Genomic DNA, 16632 nt, shown 5'->3' with positions numbered 1-16632 from the left:
GGATGGAATCAGAATAATTTAGATGGCATGATCACCCAAGTGCAACCATGGACCAGTCATGTAACCTCCTAACTTTCATTTTCTCATATTTAAAAATAAGATAACACCTATCATATACCTCAGAGTATTAATTATATCTGAAATTCCATGAGAGCAAATGCAATGTTGTTCCTAATTTTTATTCTATGCCTTCAAGCACAGCTCCTGGCTCATAAAAAAAAAAAAAAAAAAAATATTTGCTTCTCATTGTTTGAGACAGTTCCTTAGAAAGCACAGCAATCGGTAAAACACTATACAAATATATAATTTCTATTGAAAGTCTACCTCTGGTCAGACTCAATAGCAATGATTTTCTGTCCAAGAGAAGAAAAAGTTTGCAAGAAAACAAATGGGGCTTGAAAATGAGTAAATGCAAGGCTCACAGTCTAGTTGAACAGCGAGTACAGATGCTTTATCTAGTTCTTTTCCTGACAGTCCTGTGTTTGGTTTTTGCTGAATAACTCATGCAATATTTATAGATATGTGGAAAGAGAGGCACCCTTTAACAGGATAACAGGCAAAATTTTCATTTCTTTTCACAGCTTCCCTAAAGGTACCCTTTATTCTTAAATTTGTGGTATTAAAATTTATGAACATGATTCTCAAAATTCAGCTAATGTGCTTGTTAAAACGTGCAGAAGTTCAAACACAAATATTTATGGTACTCAGTGGGAAGGCTGAGAAGAAAAAGTTTTGTTTCTTGTTTTGTTTTATTGGAGTATAATTGCTTTACAATGTGGTATTAGTTTCTGCTGTACAATGAAGTGAATTAGCTATATGTATTCCCTCCCTGTTCTACCTCCCTCCCATCCAGTTTCACTCACTCATCTGTTATATGGAATAGAGAACTCAGCTTGGTGCTCTGTGATAACCCAGAGTCCTATGTTTTTAATAAGTGCTCCAACTTAATTATGACACAAATATCCTTTAATACATCTTGAGAAACACTACTTTACAACTTATTCCCTATCTGCCTGTTGGTAAATTAGTTAGTCTCTTTAAAACTCAGTTTATTCATCTATGAAATGAGTTTGATAGTATTACCCTACTTATAAAGTAATTGTGAGGATCATTTAATATAGTGTGTAAAGCATGAGCAGAGTACCAAGCATATAATTAATACTCAACACATACGTGTAACTTTTATAGCTCTGGACTCTGATATCCAAAGACACTTGATTGTATTGCTTTAAATAACTAGTAAACAAGCAGATTTGGCAGGGGGAGGGACACTGAGGAAAAACAGAAATATTAAGGATTCTGCTGCTACTTCAAATATCTTGAGATTTGGCTTTGGAGCATAATGTCATTATTTTCCTGTTTTCACTTGTCCATTTAGAGAGTACAAATTTGAACTAATAATTGAGAAAATCAAATTATTAGTTCCAAAGATCAGCCTTATCTCTGCAATTTTCTGTTTTATCTATCCTCAATGGAAAAGCACAGATTTTATATCACTATATATGACTGAATTGTAAAGAATAATATTTTAGTTGATGAAAAAAATATAATTAAAAAATGTAAACCAATCAAACCATACCTACAAAGATTCTTTTTCTCTGATACTCATACCCAAAATATCTTGTACATGAAGTCAGAATAGCTTGGAATTTAGTAGCACAGTTTCTGTGATCAGCTCCCCCAGTTTACATACTAAATCTTCCACTGAATACATGAATGAATTTGGGTAAATATTTTGACTTGTCCATGCCTCTATTTGCAGTTTAGTTACTACACACTAATAATAGTAACTATTTCACAGAGCTGTTGAGAGAATCAGAGTAATGCATGTAAAAGACCTTCAGTAAATACTTCAAAAGTGCTTGGAACAATAAATAAGACAGCATGATTAAAACCATTAAAAGCAATACAAGTAACATACTAATCTTTGGTTAAGAGAGCCCAGTGCTTTTCCCAAAGTGACTTATCAGAGAATATACCATATTGGGAATAAACTAGATCTTTCTGAGCCTGATATTTAGTGAGGATGAAATTCGAGAGCCCCTGGAAATTAATGTCTGTCACTGAAGTTCCATTTCTTCATTCCTGACATGACTCTTAATGCGTATTTTTTATGTTTATTGTTTCTTCCTCTTTGTCACCTCAAGATAGAAACTGCCCCATTGAAAAAGACTGAAGGGAGTTAAGTCACATTATTTTTTATGTCAGAATCTCAGGTCACATAAAAATCATATGAAATACTTGGAGAATTTGATGAATATTTTCCTTTTGCTTCTAGAGATGCTCTTGGTCCCATCATAGACCTTGGGAAGCAGAACTCAAATATACAGCAATATCTGGGAAAACTTGGTCTCTGATTTCCAGTTTATTCAACTTTGGGGAAGCACTAGCAATGTTCATGGGATGAAAGGGGAGAATGGTCCTGGTGTTTATTCCACTGGCTTTCTCCTACAATGCTGTGGTTTGGCAAAGGCTGCACATTCTATATCTTGGGCCATGATCTTATCAGATAGGTCACAAAGTTCCAACAAACATCCTTTCCTTAACCTTTCAGGCCCAGGGGTGATAATAACTCACCAATGCATATTTAACCATCCCTTTTTGGATCCCTTGTTGCTGTGGTTGTTCAGCCACTAAATCATGTCTGACTCTTTGAGACCCATGAACTGAAGCACTCCAGGCTTCCCTGCCCTTCACTATCTCCCTGAGTTTGCTCAAACTCATGTCCATTGAGTCAGTGATGCCATCCAACCATCTCATCCTCTGTTGCCCTCTTCTCCTCTTGCCCTCAATCTTTTCCAAGATCAGGGTCTTTTCCAATGAGTCCCTTAATCCTTCCCAAAACTTTATAAAAGTGTCCTTGTTAAATGCCCTCAGATGACCCCTGGAGTGTGCCGTTTGATTTCTTCTGTTACAGAAATCAATGATTGATCCAGTGAGACACTGAAACAAAAGAGAATTTTGCAGATAGTTGGGATTTGCAGACTGTAAATTACTAAGATATGACTTTTGACCACAAGGACAAATGGCCAATATACGAATGATGATTAAAGTATCAAGTTTCTCAATACCAATACTGTAGTCATAGTATGTGGCAGAAACCACCCTCCATCCATTAAATAATTCATGCTTCCCTTCTACAGTGAAATTACTACAGAAATCTTGCCAGCCAGGCAAAAATTATGTTGATCTGGCCCAACCTTTAGAACCAAACACGGACATTATTAGTGGATGTGAATGTGATACCCAGTACTTCAAGGTCATGGCTTTTAAGAAGTGGTTGTAGATTTTCCAGCTTCTCCTTTTCTATCCAATGGCTAGAAGTAGGACAGTTTAATCACTCACAAGATGGAAGGAGCAACGCTACATTCAGAAGACAGCTACCCATTAACTAGGATTTGTCGTTGTTCAATCACTAAGTTGTGTCCGACTCTTTGTGACTCCATGGACTGTAGTAACCAGGCTCCTCTGTCCATTGGGTTTTTCAGGTAAGAATACTGGAGTGGGTTGCCATTTACTTCTGCAGGGGATCTTCCAGGATGAGGGATAAAACCCACATTGGCAAGTGGGTTCTTTACCACTGTCACCTGGGAAACCCATTAACCAGGATTACTGGAGCTAAAATTGTTACAGGGGACAATTTACTCCACGTGATTCTGTTATCTTTTACTTTAATCTTTGCTTCCTGTTGCTTTGTTCACTAAAAGGATACCTTTTTTTTTTTTTTTTAAGGATAATGTGTTCTTTCTCTCTGTTTTTTTTTCCCCCCCTTTGCTGAATTTTTTTTAATATTTTTAAAATTTTTACGATGTTGTGTTGGTTTCTGCCATACAACAATGCCAATCAGCCATAATTATACATACATCCCCTCATTCCCTAGCCTCCCTCCCTTCCACAGGGAAACAACTGAAATAGCACAACAGTAAATGCATATGTTAGCATTATTGAGTCTAAGATTAAAATGGCAATGATCAAAGACAACAAAAATAAAGGATACTGTTCACACATAATAACCTGCCTTGGGGAACACTGTCCCTCTGCCTAAATGTTAAACCAAAATACCTTTGTTTGGGACCCTGTCCACCTGTGGATGGCTACAGGAAGGAAGAAATTAACACATCCCCCACGCTCACTCCACAGAGACAGGCCATTCCAGGAAATATTTGTAAGATTGATGGCCTTTTTTATTTTACCTCCTCATTCCCATCCCATCTATTCTATAAAAGAATCTGGTATTAAGTCCCCATAAGATGGTTATTTTGAGACATTTGCCATCTTCTCCTATTCATTGCCTCAATACTTCATCTCTCATTTAATTGGCCTGTGAGCAGAGTGAGCTTGGACTACGTAACAAAATGTTATGTAAATGAGAAATAAACTTTGTGTTAATAATTGTTTTGAGGTTTACTTGTCACAACAACTGCATCACCCCAACTAATATATAATGTGTACATTTATTTTAGGGATTAAATCCTTTCCCAGCTTCCTTGTTTAAAGATGTACAGTAATGTACAACTCTTTCCTTACTGGTTTGCCCAATGTGAGTTATCCTCATTCTTTGCTATCAAGGTCATCCTCATCTTCATATTCTATCCCAAATATAAGCTCATTCTCTGTCCTTTTCATCTTGACAGTAATCCAGTACTATCACCTTCAGCATCTGCTACATTGTAGAAACCAGAACAATAATCTATTCTGTAACTGGCCATATTGGTTCAGTTTCTTTCTCATTTCCTTCTTTACCCAGTTATGCTTTGGCTAAAACTTCATAAACTTCTACTTTCTGGATGAAGATGCATCTATTCTATTCCTTAAACGCTACATGTTTTCCCAGGGGTGTGAAAAGGTAGCTAATTTCAGTTCTTGCATTAATCTGTTCCTGACTACAAAAGGAGAATTTGTCTCAGCCTCTCATGTGGACTGCCTTATCCATCAAAGCATCCCAGACATGCAAGAGGATGAAACATACACCTCTCTTCAGTGGGATACTCCAACATCAAACCCTTATCAGAGACATCTGTCTTCCACCAAAAATTCAGGTAACCAGTTCTAACTATTTACACTAAGACCCTGTGGTTTATGAGTTTTCTTTTCTCCTGTTCTATGATGAGCCCAAGGTGATATTTATAATCTGAAATAACCCACTTAAAAGTATAATAATATGCATAACATGCTAATATTAAAAATGAAATAAAGTGGAGGAGAAGTAGAGGACTTGACAAGTATGTAGTACATTGGGTTTCTCTCTCTCTCTGTTGCTGAAAAGACAAAGAATTCCTGGATTTGGAAAATAAGTGAAAGAACTCACATATTTTGTGTAATTTTAGCACTTCCCTGGTGGCTCAGAGGTTAAAGCATCTGCCTCCAATGCAGGAGACCAGGGTTCAATCCCTGGGTCGGGAAGATCCCCTGGAGAAGGAAATGGCAACCCACTCTAGTACTCTTGCCTGGAAAATCCCATGGACTGAGGAGCCTGGTGGGCTACAGTCCATGGGGTCACAAAGAGTCGGACATGACTGAGTGACTTTACTTACTTACTTAAAAAACATCCTGTAAATTATATGATAAATACTAAGAAATAAAAGAGAAAACATAGGTTGAGAAAAGTGGCAAACACTCACCAGCCTGGGTTAGTTCTGTCTTTAATATAAAATATTTATATCAATTTTCTTTTGTTTAGGTAATAAATTACCACAGACTTAGGGGCATAATACAACATAGCTTTATTTTCTTACAGTCTTAGAGATCAGAAGTCCAAAATGGATTCTGCTGGATTGAAACCAAGGTGCTGTGGTTCTACTTTCCATAGAGAGGCTCTAGGGGAGGGGTCCCCAAGCTCTAGGAACTGACTGGTGATTTGAACTGGAGCTGATGCAATAATAATAGAAATAAAGTGCACAACAAATGTAATGCACTTGAATCATCCCAAAACCATCCCCACCTTCTTGGTCCATGGAAAAACCGTTTTCCGTGAAACCAGTCCCTGGTGCCAAAAGACTGGGGAACAGTGCTCTAGGGGACAAACCATTCCCTGTCTTCTCCAGTTTCTAGAGTTGCATCCTTGCTTTCCTGAACCTGTGGCTCCTTTCCAATCTTCAGCTACAGTGGCACATCTTCAAATGTGTCTTGGCTTCCTTTATTATATGGCAGTCTCTTCCTCTTATCTATGTCTCACTTATAAGGGCCAGATAAAACAGAAAGATCTTCCCATTCAAAGATCCTTTACTTAATTATACATTTAAAGTCTCCTTCTCCTCATAAGGAAACATTTATCAGTTCCAGAGATTAGAACATAGGCATTTTGGGCATTTTGGGGAGAGTCATTATTCAGCCTACATCATTATCCAGAGATAAATTGTATGCTTTTTTCTCTCACTAACATTAAGAATATGACAAATCACTCATTCGTTTTCCCTCCCCGAATTGTTGCAAAATTGTGTTTAAAAATGTTCCTTATCCAAAATCATGCGTTCAAAGGGAAATACCTTTGAATCAATCATGCGCAAATGACACTGACCAGAGATGAGGAGATTGGAGACAGCTTTTCTAAATTAATTCATTTATTTATTATTTATTTTGGGGGGCTGCACTGGGTCTTCCTTGCTGCACATGGACTTTGTCTGGTTGTGACAAGTGGGAGCTATTTTCTAGTTGCGGTGTGTGGGCTTCTCATTGCAGTGGTTTCTCTTGTTGTGGAGCACAGGCTCTGGAGCACAGGCTCAGTAGTTGCGGTGCAGCAGTTCAGTTGCTCCGTGTCATGTGGGATCTTTCCAGACCAGGGATCGAACCTGTGTCTCCTTTATTGGCAGGAGGATTCTTAACCACTGAAAGTGGAAGTGTTAGTAGTTCAGTTGTGTTTGACTCTTTGAAACCCCATAGATTATAGCCCACCAGGCTCCTCTGTCCATGGAGTTCTCCAGGCAAGAATACTGGAGGGGCTGTCATTCCCTTCTCCAGGAGACCTTCCTGACCCAGCAATCGAACCTGGGCCTCCCGCATTGCAGGCAGATTCTTTGTCTCTGAACCACCAGGGAAGCCCTCTGAACCACTAGACTCCCAAGAAGTCCTGGAAACAGCCCTTTTGCTGTCAAAAATTAAAGCCTACTGCCTAGTCTGCCATCATCTCTAAAAGACTGTTGGAAGAGAATACATCTAACAAGTTACTGAGCTGGTGGCATCATACAAGGATAAGAGAAGTATATTGTGAAAGCTGTCCAAGCTGGCATTTTTCCAAATTATGACTTGCATTTCAAAGAGTTTGAGTTCATCTTTTCCTGTTATACACAATTACAATGTTACCTCCTCATTTTACTCAGTTTAGTACTTTCCTGTCGACTGAGGGCAGGAGGAGAAGGGGACAACAGAGGATGAGATGGTTGGATGGCATCACCGACTCGATGGACATGGGTTTGGGTGGACTCTGGGAGTTGGTGATGGACAGGGAGGCCTGGCGTGCTGTGGTTCATGGGGTTGCAAAGAGTCAGACACGACTGAGCAACTGAACTGAACTGAACTGAACTGACTCACTTCTTTCCCCTACTTTCTCTAAATCAACTTCATTGCTTCTATTCCTTGTTTAGGAGTATGGTGTCTTGTGACGGTGATCTTATGTATTTTCTGCATTGGCTCATTAGCAACCTCCATTTCCTTGGGCATCAAATGTAAGTATAAAAAGATATCTTCAAAATAATCTATATAGATAGATAGGTTGCATACTACATGTAGCATTACATAGGTGTATGCATATCATTTTAACTGGAACTTCATAACTTATAAATAGATAAATAAATCAACTAGAAACACCTAAATGAATATAAATTATATAAAATAATGACTTCCTTATTTAAGTTATGGGACATCAATTAGCTTTAACTCTCTAAAGCACTCAGATGCCACTGATAACTTTTAATATTCAATGGCAAACTGTTTAACTCAAATCTAATACCATAGGTCTCTTTGGGAAAAATGATGCAAATAATTGCTTATATTATGATCCCATTTATGAATTATGTTAATATGCCAAAGCATGCAATTTGAAGGTTTTCAGTACTATGCTCTTCCTTTTCTAATATACATTTATTCTAAATTATATAGATCATTTTATTATGAACTTCTCAGTTTATATTAGACAAGGTACAATTTAGTATGTTTAAGGTAAATGTGAGGACTTTATTTGGGCCAATATTTTGCCACATTTCTTTTTTTTCTTTCAGTTCAAAGTGAAAACATGCTTTTATATATAACAAATGAATTTTTTATAAAGTGTAACAATTACAGAAGCACAGGTTCCAGAAAAAAGACCAAGAACCTTTATTGTCACTTATGCTAGCACAAAGAAATATGCTTAGAAAGACAGTGATGAAGAGCAATTGTCTAGATAATTCTTATATCTTGTATGCCTTGGCAAATCATTTCTCCAACTGGGAGGAATTAGCTGGTGATGAATTAGCTGCTGTAGCAAATGAATAGAACCGAGGAGGGAGTCATGGAAACTTCTAATTTGTAGCCAAATCAGAAAGAAGTCATGCTAACCTGGGAATCTACTACTTGCATTGGCCTCTGAGGTGGGGAGCAGTCTTTGGGACTGAGCTCTTAACCTCGGGATACTGATGCTATTTCCAGGAAGATAGTGTCAGAATTATATTAAATTATAGGGCACCCAATTGGTGTAGTAGAGCAGGGCAAGGGGGTGGGGTGGAATGGGGACAATACATTTGGTGAACAGAAGTGTCAGAAGTGTGAGTGTGGTAGTGGTGTAAAAGTCAAGGAGATTCAAGCCTATGCAATTTGCATCAGGATACATGGAACGTAATTTGGAAATATCTAACGCAATGTAAATGCACAAAACTTTGACCTATTCACTTATCTTACAAATGTACTTACACATGTGTGAAACTATGTATAACTAAGGTTCCTCATTACAGTATTTCTTTCTACAATAACAAAAGATTACAAATAGTGTAAAAGTCAATGAAGCATTATTAAAATAAATCATGATATATTCATACAATAGAATCCAATATAAAAAAGAATGAGAAAGCTCTTTATGTACTAACATAGTATTATGTCAAAAATACATTTTAAGTGATCAAATGAAAACTGCAAAACCATGTAAAAAGATTGTTATCATTTGTGTAAAGAAGATTGAGGGAACTTTATATTCATTTGCATGTAAATTTCAGAACACCTCTGGAAGAATAAAAAATAAATTGATAAATCTGAGTGCATTAAAGGGCTGGAATTGAGTGGGTAAGGAAACAGGGATGGCAAAGAGCTTTTTTGTTGTACATCCTGTGTAGCTTTTAAAAAAAAATTAATTGGAATATAGTTGCTTTACAATGTTGTATTAGTTTCTGCTGTACTGTGAAGTGAATCCATTATATGTATCCATATTTACCTTCTTTTTTAGATTTCCTTCCCTTTTAGGTCACGGCAGAGCACTGAGTAGAGATCCCTGTGTTATACAGCAGGTTCTAATTAGTTATTTATTTTATACATTGTAGTATATGTATGTCAACCGTAATCTCCCAATGCATCCCAATTCCCCCTCCCCTTTAGTATCCATAAGTTTGTTCTCTATCTGTGTCTCTATTTCCACTTTGTACATAAGTTCATCTGTATCATTTTTCTAGATTCCACATATAAGTAATATTATATGATACTTGTTTTTCTCTTTCTGACTTGTTTCACTTTGTATGACAGTCTCTAGGTCTATCTATGTCTCTGCAAATGACACTATTTCATTCCTTTTTTTGGCTGAATAATACTCCATTGTATATATCTTCTTTATCCATTCCTTTGTTGATGGACATTTAGGTTGCTTCCACATCCTGGCTATTATAAATAGGGCTGCAATGAACATTTGGGTGCATGTGTCTTTTTGAACTATGGGTTTCTGAGTATGTGCCAAGTAGTGGGATTGCTAGGTCATATAGTAGTTCTATTTTTAGTTTTTTAAGGAACCTCCACTCTGTTCTCCATAGCGACTGTATCAATTTACATTCCCACAAACACTACAGGAGGGTTCCCATTTATCCACATCTTCTCCAGCATTTATTGTTTGTAGATTTTTTAGTGATGGCAAAACTATAGAATACTGATGAAAGAAAGAAATCAAAGATGACACCAAGAGATAGACAGATATACCATGTTCTTAGACTGGAAAAATCAATATTGTGAAATAATTATACTACTCAAAACAATTTACAGATTCAATGCAATTCTTATCGAATTAGCAAGGGCATTTTTCACATGATTAGAAAAAATTACAATTTGTATCGAAATAGAAAAGACTCTAAATAGCCAAAGCAATCTTGAGAAAGAAAAACGGAGCTGGAGGAATCAGACTCCCTGACTTCAGACTATACTACAAAGCTTCAGTCATCAATGCAGTATGGTACAGGCAAAAAAAACAGAAATATAGATCAATGGATAGAAAGCTCAGAGATAAACCCGTGAACCTATAGTCACCTAATCTATGACAAAGGAGGCAAAAATATACACTAGAGAAAAGGCAGCCTCTTCAATAAGTGGCATTGGGAAAACCAGACAGCTATGTAAAAGAATGAAATAAGAGCATTCTCTAACACTGCACACAAAAATAAACTCAAAATGGATTAAAGACCTAAATGTAAGGCTGAACAATGTAAAATTTAGAGGAGGCATAGGCAAGAGCACTCTTTGACATAAATCACCAGATCGTTTTTAACCCACCTTCTAGAGTAGTGAAAATAAAAACAAAAACAAACCGAGAAGACTTAAAAGCTTTTGCACAGCAAAGAACGACATAAATGAGACTAAAAGACAACCCTAAGAATGGGAGAAAATATTTGCAAATCAAGCAACCAATAGGGGATTGATCTTCAAAATATACAAATAGTTCATGTAGCTCAATATCAAAAAGTGAACAACACAATAAAAAAAGAATGAGCAGAACACCTAAATAAACATCCTTTGTAGCTTTTATTCACAAATATAATGAGTAATATGTAGTTCTCTTCAGTCTGCATTGAAGGTTTATTTTGTTATGTGTCAGTATTTTATCAGGAATGGTTGTTATTGTTTGAAGTGTTTCAGATGTCCACTGCTATAATGCAGCAGCAAGAAAAACTCATCCAACAGGAGAGAGCACTGCTCAACTTCTCACAGTGGAAGAGAAACCCCAACCTACAGATGACATATTGCCAAACCTTAATGCAGAAGTCTTTCAGTTCAGGTAATTGATATAAAATCAATTTTCACTGTGCAGATACCAATGTATACACCAGTTCCTCAAAACAACAACAGCAAAACAAAAAACCCACAGCAATGCATATTTCTATGTAAATTATAGTCAGGATTTCATAAAAAATAGGAGAGAGATACTTTTGATCTGCTCTTTACTTCAATGTCATTTATACATACATCAGTGCTAAGTCACTTCAGTGGTGTCCAGCTCTTTGTGACTGTATGGACTGTAGCCCACCAGGCTCCTCTGTCCACGGGATTCTCCAGGCAAGAATACTGGAGTGGGTTGCCAATCCCTCCTCCAGGGGATCTTCCTGACTCAGGGATGGAACTCACTTCTTCTTCATCTCTTGCATTGTAGGCTGATTCTTTACCACTAATACCACCTGGGAAGCCCACATTACATTAATAGTATGTGGAAAATACTGAGGTTCCAAGAAATAGAAAAAAAGGAAAATATACAGTCAAACGTCAAAATGTAATGAGTGAGATGAGTAGGTAAGATTAAACAAAAAAAAGCAGCATTTTATGTTTTATCCAATCATTCAAATTTGTGTGTATCTCCAGCTTTCTTGCCTGGAGAATTCTATGGACAGAGGAGCCCTGGTGAGCTGCAGCCCATGGGTTCACGAAGAGTCGGGTACAACTGAACACACACTCTTACATCTACATATAAAATTTAGAAAATTAACTCCTCTGTAGTGGCTATCACTTTAGTAATTGTCAATAAGCCAGGTATTTCCTTCTAATTGAGATTCAGTCAAGTAAATGTTTAAAAAAATACAATGTTTTACGAACTGCTGAAAGCATGGATTAGGCCCACCTCTGAATCATCAACTTTAATCAGTGTTGTTGTTGTTTAGTCGCTCAGTCACATGATCGCTTAAATCAGTGACAAAATCCATTTTGGAGATTAATTCAAATCCAGCATGTTCTCAGCCTTTCAACTGCCATTGTCAGCACTGCTTATGCTATAACTTTAATAACACTCAGGATACTGATTAGAGTCGTTCTCAAAGGATAGTGAAGAAGAGCCCTAAATAATTTGACATCTGGGCCATGGAAACTGGTAATGAACTATTCGTGACCCTAAGTAGAAGGCTTTTCCCTGGAGACTACAGTTCTGGAAGTATGAGAGTCTTTCCTTCTATAAAATTGTGCTAGAAACACTTGGTCAAAGTGTTGATCTTTGGTTCCCCTTCTACACATCTGAGCATCCTTCTTTCATGAATACGTTTTTTCTTAAGATAAGTTCTATAAAACTGGTGAAACGTTAAGACTTACTTCTTAGTAATATCAAAGTCCTAAATTAAACGTATTGGTCACTTGTTCAATTTTTCCTCACCTACATATTTTAAAATCACTCCTCAAGGTGCACTCTTTGTTCTCTCCACTATATGAGAAACATTTTCATGCTTGACTCTCAGAATTTAAACATCAACTTGAGGCTTACCACTCTACTCACCTAATGGCTCATTACATTCTCAATTAAATTGGGCCAATAATATTAATGGACACAAAACAATAAGCAAACAAGTGAAGATTATAAATGATGTAAATTAAAAGGAGGAAAGATATCTAAAAATAGAATAATCAGATCAATTATTATAGAAGAGAAACAATCCGGGAAAATATTCCCAAATTAATTTTATCTTAAACTCTTAGAGACCTATTGCATTTGGAAGTAATTGTACAAATCTTACTGTATTCAGGTTCAAAGGACGTTAAATTGCTGAGAACTGCATCATATGAGCCATTGAGTTAAAGCAGGGGTCCCCAACCTATGGGATCTAATGTCTGATGATCTGAGCTGCAGCTGATGTACTAATAATAAAAATAAAGTGTATAATAAATGTAATGTGCTTGAATCACACTGAAACCATGCCTCACTCCCAGGTCCATGGAAAAATTGCCTTCCATGAAACTGATCCCTGGTGCAAAAAAAGTTGGGGATCATTGGAAAAAATTCAGCTTCACTGGGAATAATACAAGGGGTTCTTTTGCAGAGGTGTGCTACCAATATTTTTACAATAACTTTAATGAAATGTTTATATTTGAAGCCTATAACTGCAGCCCTTGTCCAAACAACTGGATTCAGAATGGAGAAAGTTGTTACTATGTCTTTGAAAGCTGGAAATTTTGGCACACTAGTAGAGAGGATTGTTGGAAGAAGGAATCTGATCTTCTGCAAATAGAGAGCAAAGAAGAAATGGTAAACACTGCTTTATGATTTCATATCATTCTGAAAATACCTATGAAATGAAAAGACTGATTCTCATAGAATTCCTTAATACTCTGTAACAATGGTATATTTGTTGGGAAAAAAAAAGTTTCAATATTCAAAGTAGGAATTGGCATGCCTTGTTTTCCTTTTAATTGGAGAAACAAAATACAGGATGTTTATTCAGAAATCAGGGAGAATATGTTAGTTCTATGTTCTTTGTTACTCTAAAAGGGAGGGAACAAGAGAAATTCCATTTTGTAACTGCTAATCCACTCCCAGATATGCACACATTATGATTGTATATATGTTTAATTTGTTTTAAATTTGAAGTTTCAATACTTTAGGGAGGTATACTAAACTATAACAATTGTATAATTATCAAGAAAAGTAGAAGTACAAAAAGTGAGGTGACATCATGAAATGGAGAGACCTGTGAAAATAAACATTTGCTAAATGAACTGTTTAATTGACATTAAACCTAGTTTACTAATATTTTAATGAGTAAGATGCTTTCTTGAAATCGTTATACCCATAAATTATGTGTGAAGTAGAAAGCACAGTACACATTTCTGAATTTATTAAAAATGTTTATCTGCCATATTCAGTGATTAGTCAAAGCTCATTTTTATAAGAATAATAGAACAATTTGTTAAAGATATGTAATAAATCAAAGCAACTTGGACTAGCTAATGACAGTTATGGGTTTGCACTATTTTCCTGTGCAAATTAAGTAACAAAAGTTAGAAGTATTTATTCCTACAAAATATGCCTGCAGTTAATTGCTGCTGGACTCTTCTAAACTATTTCTCACACTGACGTATCCTGGAAAAGACATATATATACTATCTGCCAAATTCTGAATCCATTAAAATTATTTTGACATCAGATGCCTATTTGTTTCATAGTTTTTACCACCTTGATCATTTAGCAATAAAAGGGAAAGTATACTTTCTTTAAAGTCTCTCTCTTTCCAGCCTTCAAGTTCCAATTACATTTGTAGAGGCAAAATGTCACACTTCTATTTCATGGTAGTTTATTAGCTTTTTGTTTGTTTTGGAGTACCACTCCAACCTTGGTTCACTGTTCAAGTCTTGTTTCTTATAGGACTTTATCACGGGCAGCCTGAAGAAGATCAAAAGAAACTATGATTACTGGGTAGGACTGTCACAGAGCGGGTCCAACCAACCTTGGCTTTGGCAGGATGGCTCCTCTCCTTCCGCTGACCTGTAAGTTTCTAAGGGAAATGTTCCAAGAATTAGACACAGGTGGGAAATTAGCCATTAATTTTATCTTATACCTTACATTTCCTCCAGGAGACATGATGAGCATGATAATTTCATAGGCTTGATTGGAATCCAAGCCAAGATAAAGAGTAGCTACGTGGCTTCTAAATCTTTCTCCTTCTCAGCCCCACGCGAGCACATTCACATCAAAATCTGAAAGTCTGAATGAATGACATTATGTGATTATCAAGTACATTTCCTTTGTATCATTGAATGGAGAGAGTGCTAATTAAGTAATTCCCATAGTAAGATTTCAGAAAGAACTGGAGAGACTGGTCAGCCGTGCCTTCATATTTTGAATATTAAGAGTCAGAAAGAGAGATTTGAAATTAGAGCCTATCTTTATGTATTCAAGCATTTTAAAAAATATGCTGCCCATTGAAATAATATTTGCACATTTTATTTTGAGAAAATAGCTCTGTTATTGAAGAAGGAGCGGAAAACTACCACAAGAGGGTGCCATATTAAAACAAAAAGCTGTGCATCTCTCATTTTATTGCCCAAAGAACATCTCCTTAAGCCCACACCTAACCTCAGATATACTGACTTGCCGCTCCAGGTTGCCAAGACAGGGGCCCCAGTCAACCGATCAAGCCTGTGGATACCTCAGAGACAATGACCTTTCTTCTGCTAACTGCAGCATTTGGAAATATTTCATCTGTGAGAAGTACGCACTAAGATCTTCTACCTGAAAGAAATTTTGCTTAAAGTGATCACTCCATTATGATCATATTTGCAATAGATCTTCAAAAACCTGTAATAATGAGCCTAAGGGCCAGCACAGAACTAAACCAGTGCAAGGGCTGTAAAACCAGCTACCTGGGACCCAAAACCTATCTTGCCTTTACACTTGGTAATATTCCTCAATGCTTTCCATATGTTTCTTTGACACTGCTCAAATTACTTACCAAGAATAAAATTGGTTTAGAGCAACAGAAGACAAAACTGTAAAGAATGGAGAACAAGCTGAAGAAAAATCATTTCCATTTGTCATTTTTTTTCTCTTTCTCTTTCTATTTTTTTTAAATTTAGAGTGACTATAAACTCTACAGAAAAATCAATAAATCACTGGTGAGATGATGCAATTTTAGCTAACCAATACCCTTTTCAATAAATGAATAAATGTGACCTTTCAAACTCACTGTTTGCAAAATCTTTCTATGCATTTACTGGGCTTGCCAGGCATTATGTTATCAGACTGGTAGGATGGGAAGACAGTGACACGGATTTTCAAATTGGAAGGAAGATATGCTGCTATCTTCTGCCTATAAGACAAAATCATTTTTAGGACTGCAGAATTTTACTGGAGAGAAGAACAACCAGAGCTACATGTATGTGGAAGGAGTAGTCAGGCTGGCACAGCAGTATCCAGTAAGGAAGAGCTGGCTGATTCATGCTGTTGTATGGCAGAAATCAACACAACACTGTAAAACAATTATCCTTCAATTAAAAATAAATTTTAAAAAAACTGCAAAAATAGAACTGTGATCTTCCTTTTGCCGGGAGCCAGCGTGAGGAAATCCACCCGTGACAAGGTCATGCGGCAAGAGCTCTGATGGCAAGGCTAATCAGACCTCAGGTTTTCCCCCTGGAATTTCCTGAGCATCCACCCCTCAAAAAATAAGAATCTGCCTGCTTTTCCACTCTTCTAATATTCTCTGGAAAAAGTCAACTCAGGGCTTTAGTCTTCTGCATTTGAAAGGGATGTTTCAGTTAACCGCCTCTGATTGCTCTCTAGCTTGCCTAACAGGTTCCCCGGACCTCTTACAGCTTGTGAATTGCTTACAGCCCCCCAACCGCGACAGGCACAAAGCTTGAAAGCATCTTAAGATACAGAGCCTTTTCTAAAGAGTTAAAAATTATATTGGTAGAGGGTTTTCACTGTTGACTCAATGACTG

The 16632-nt window shown here is 36.8% G+C and overlaps 1 protein-coding gene across 1 annotated transcript; it reads left to right on the top strand.

Annotated features, from left to right (window-relative positions):
• The first annotated feature begins 4822 nt into the window (after nt 1-4822).
• On the top strand, nt 4823-15425 carry CLEC9A (C-type lectin domain containing 9A). The gene is made up of 6 exons (XM_052641397.1): nt 4823-5039; nt 7581-7661; nt 11069-11215; nt 13287-13438; nt 14555-14676; nt 15293-15425. Exons 1-6 carry the CDS (start codon nt 4823-4825, stop codon nt 15423-15425), a joined length of 852 nt encoding a protein of 283 aa, XP_052497357.1.
• The last annotated feature ends 1207 nt before the right edge of the window (nt 15426-16632 follow it).

Source organism: Budorcas taxicolor, chromosome 5 (genome assembly GCF_023091745.1).
Source record: "Budorcas taxicolor isolate Tak-1 chromosome 5, Takin1.1, whole genome shotgun sequence".
Classification (NCBI taxonomy): Eukaryota; Metazoa; Chordata; class Mammalia; order Artiodactyla; family Bovidae; genus Budorcas; species Budorcas taxicolor.
This window is presented reverse-complemented; position numbering and strand designations above follow the sequence as displayed.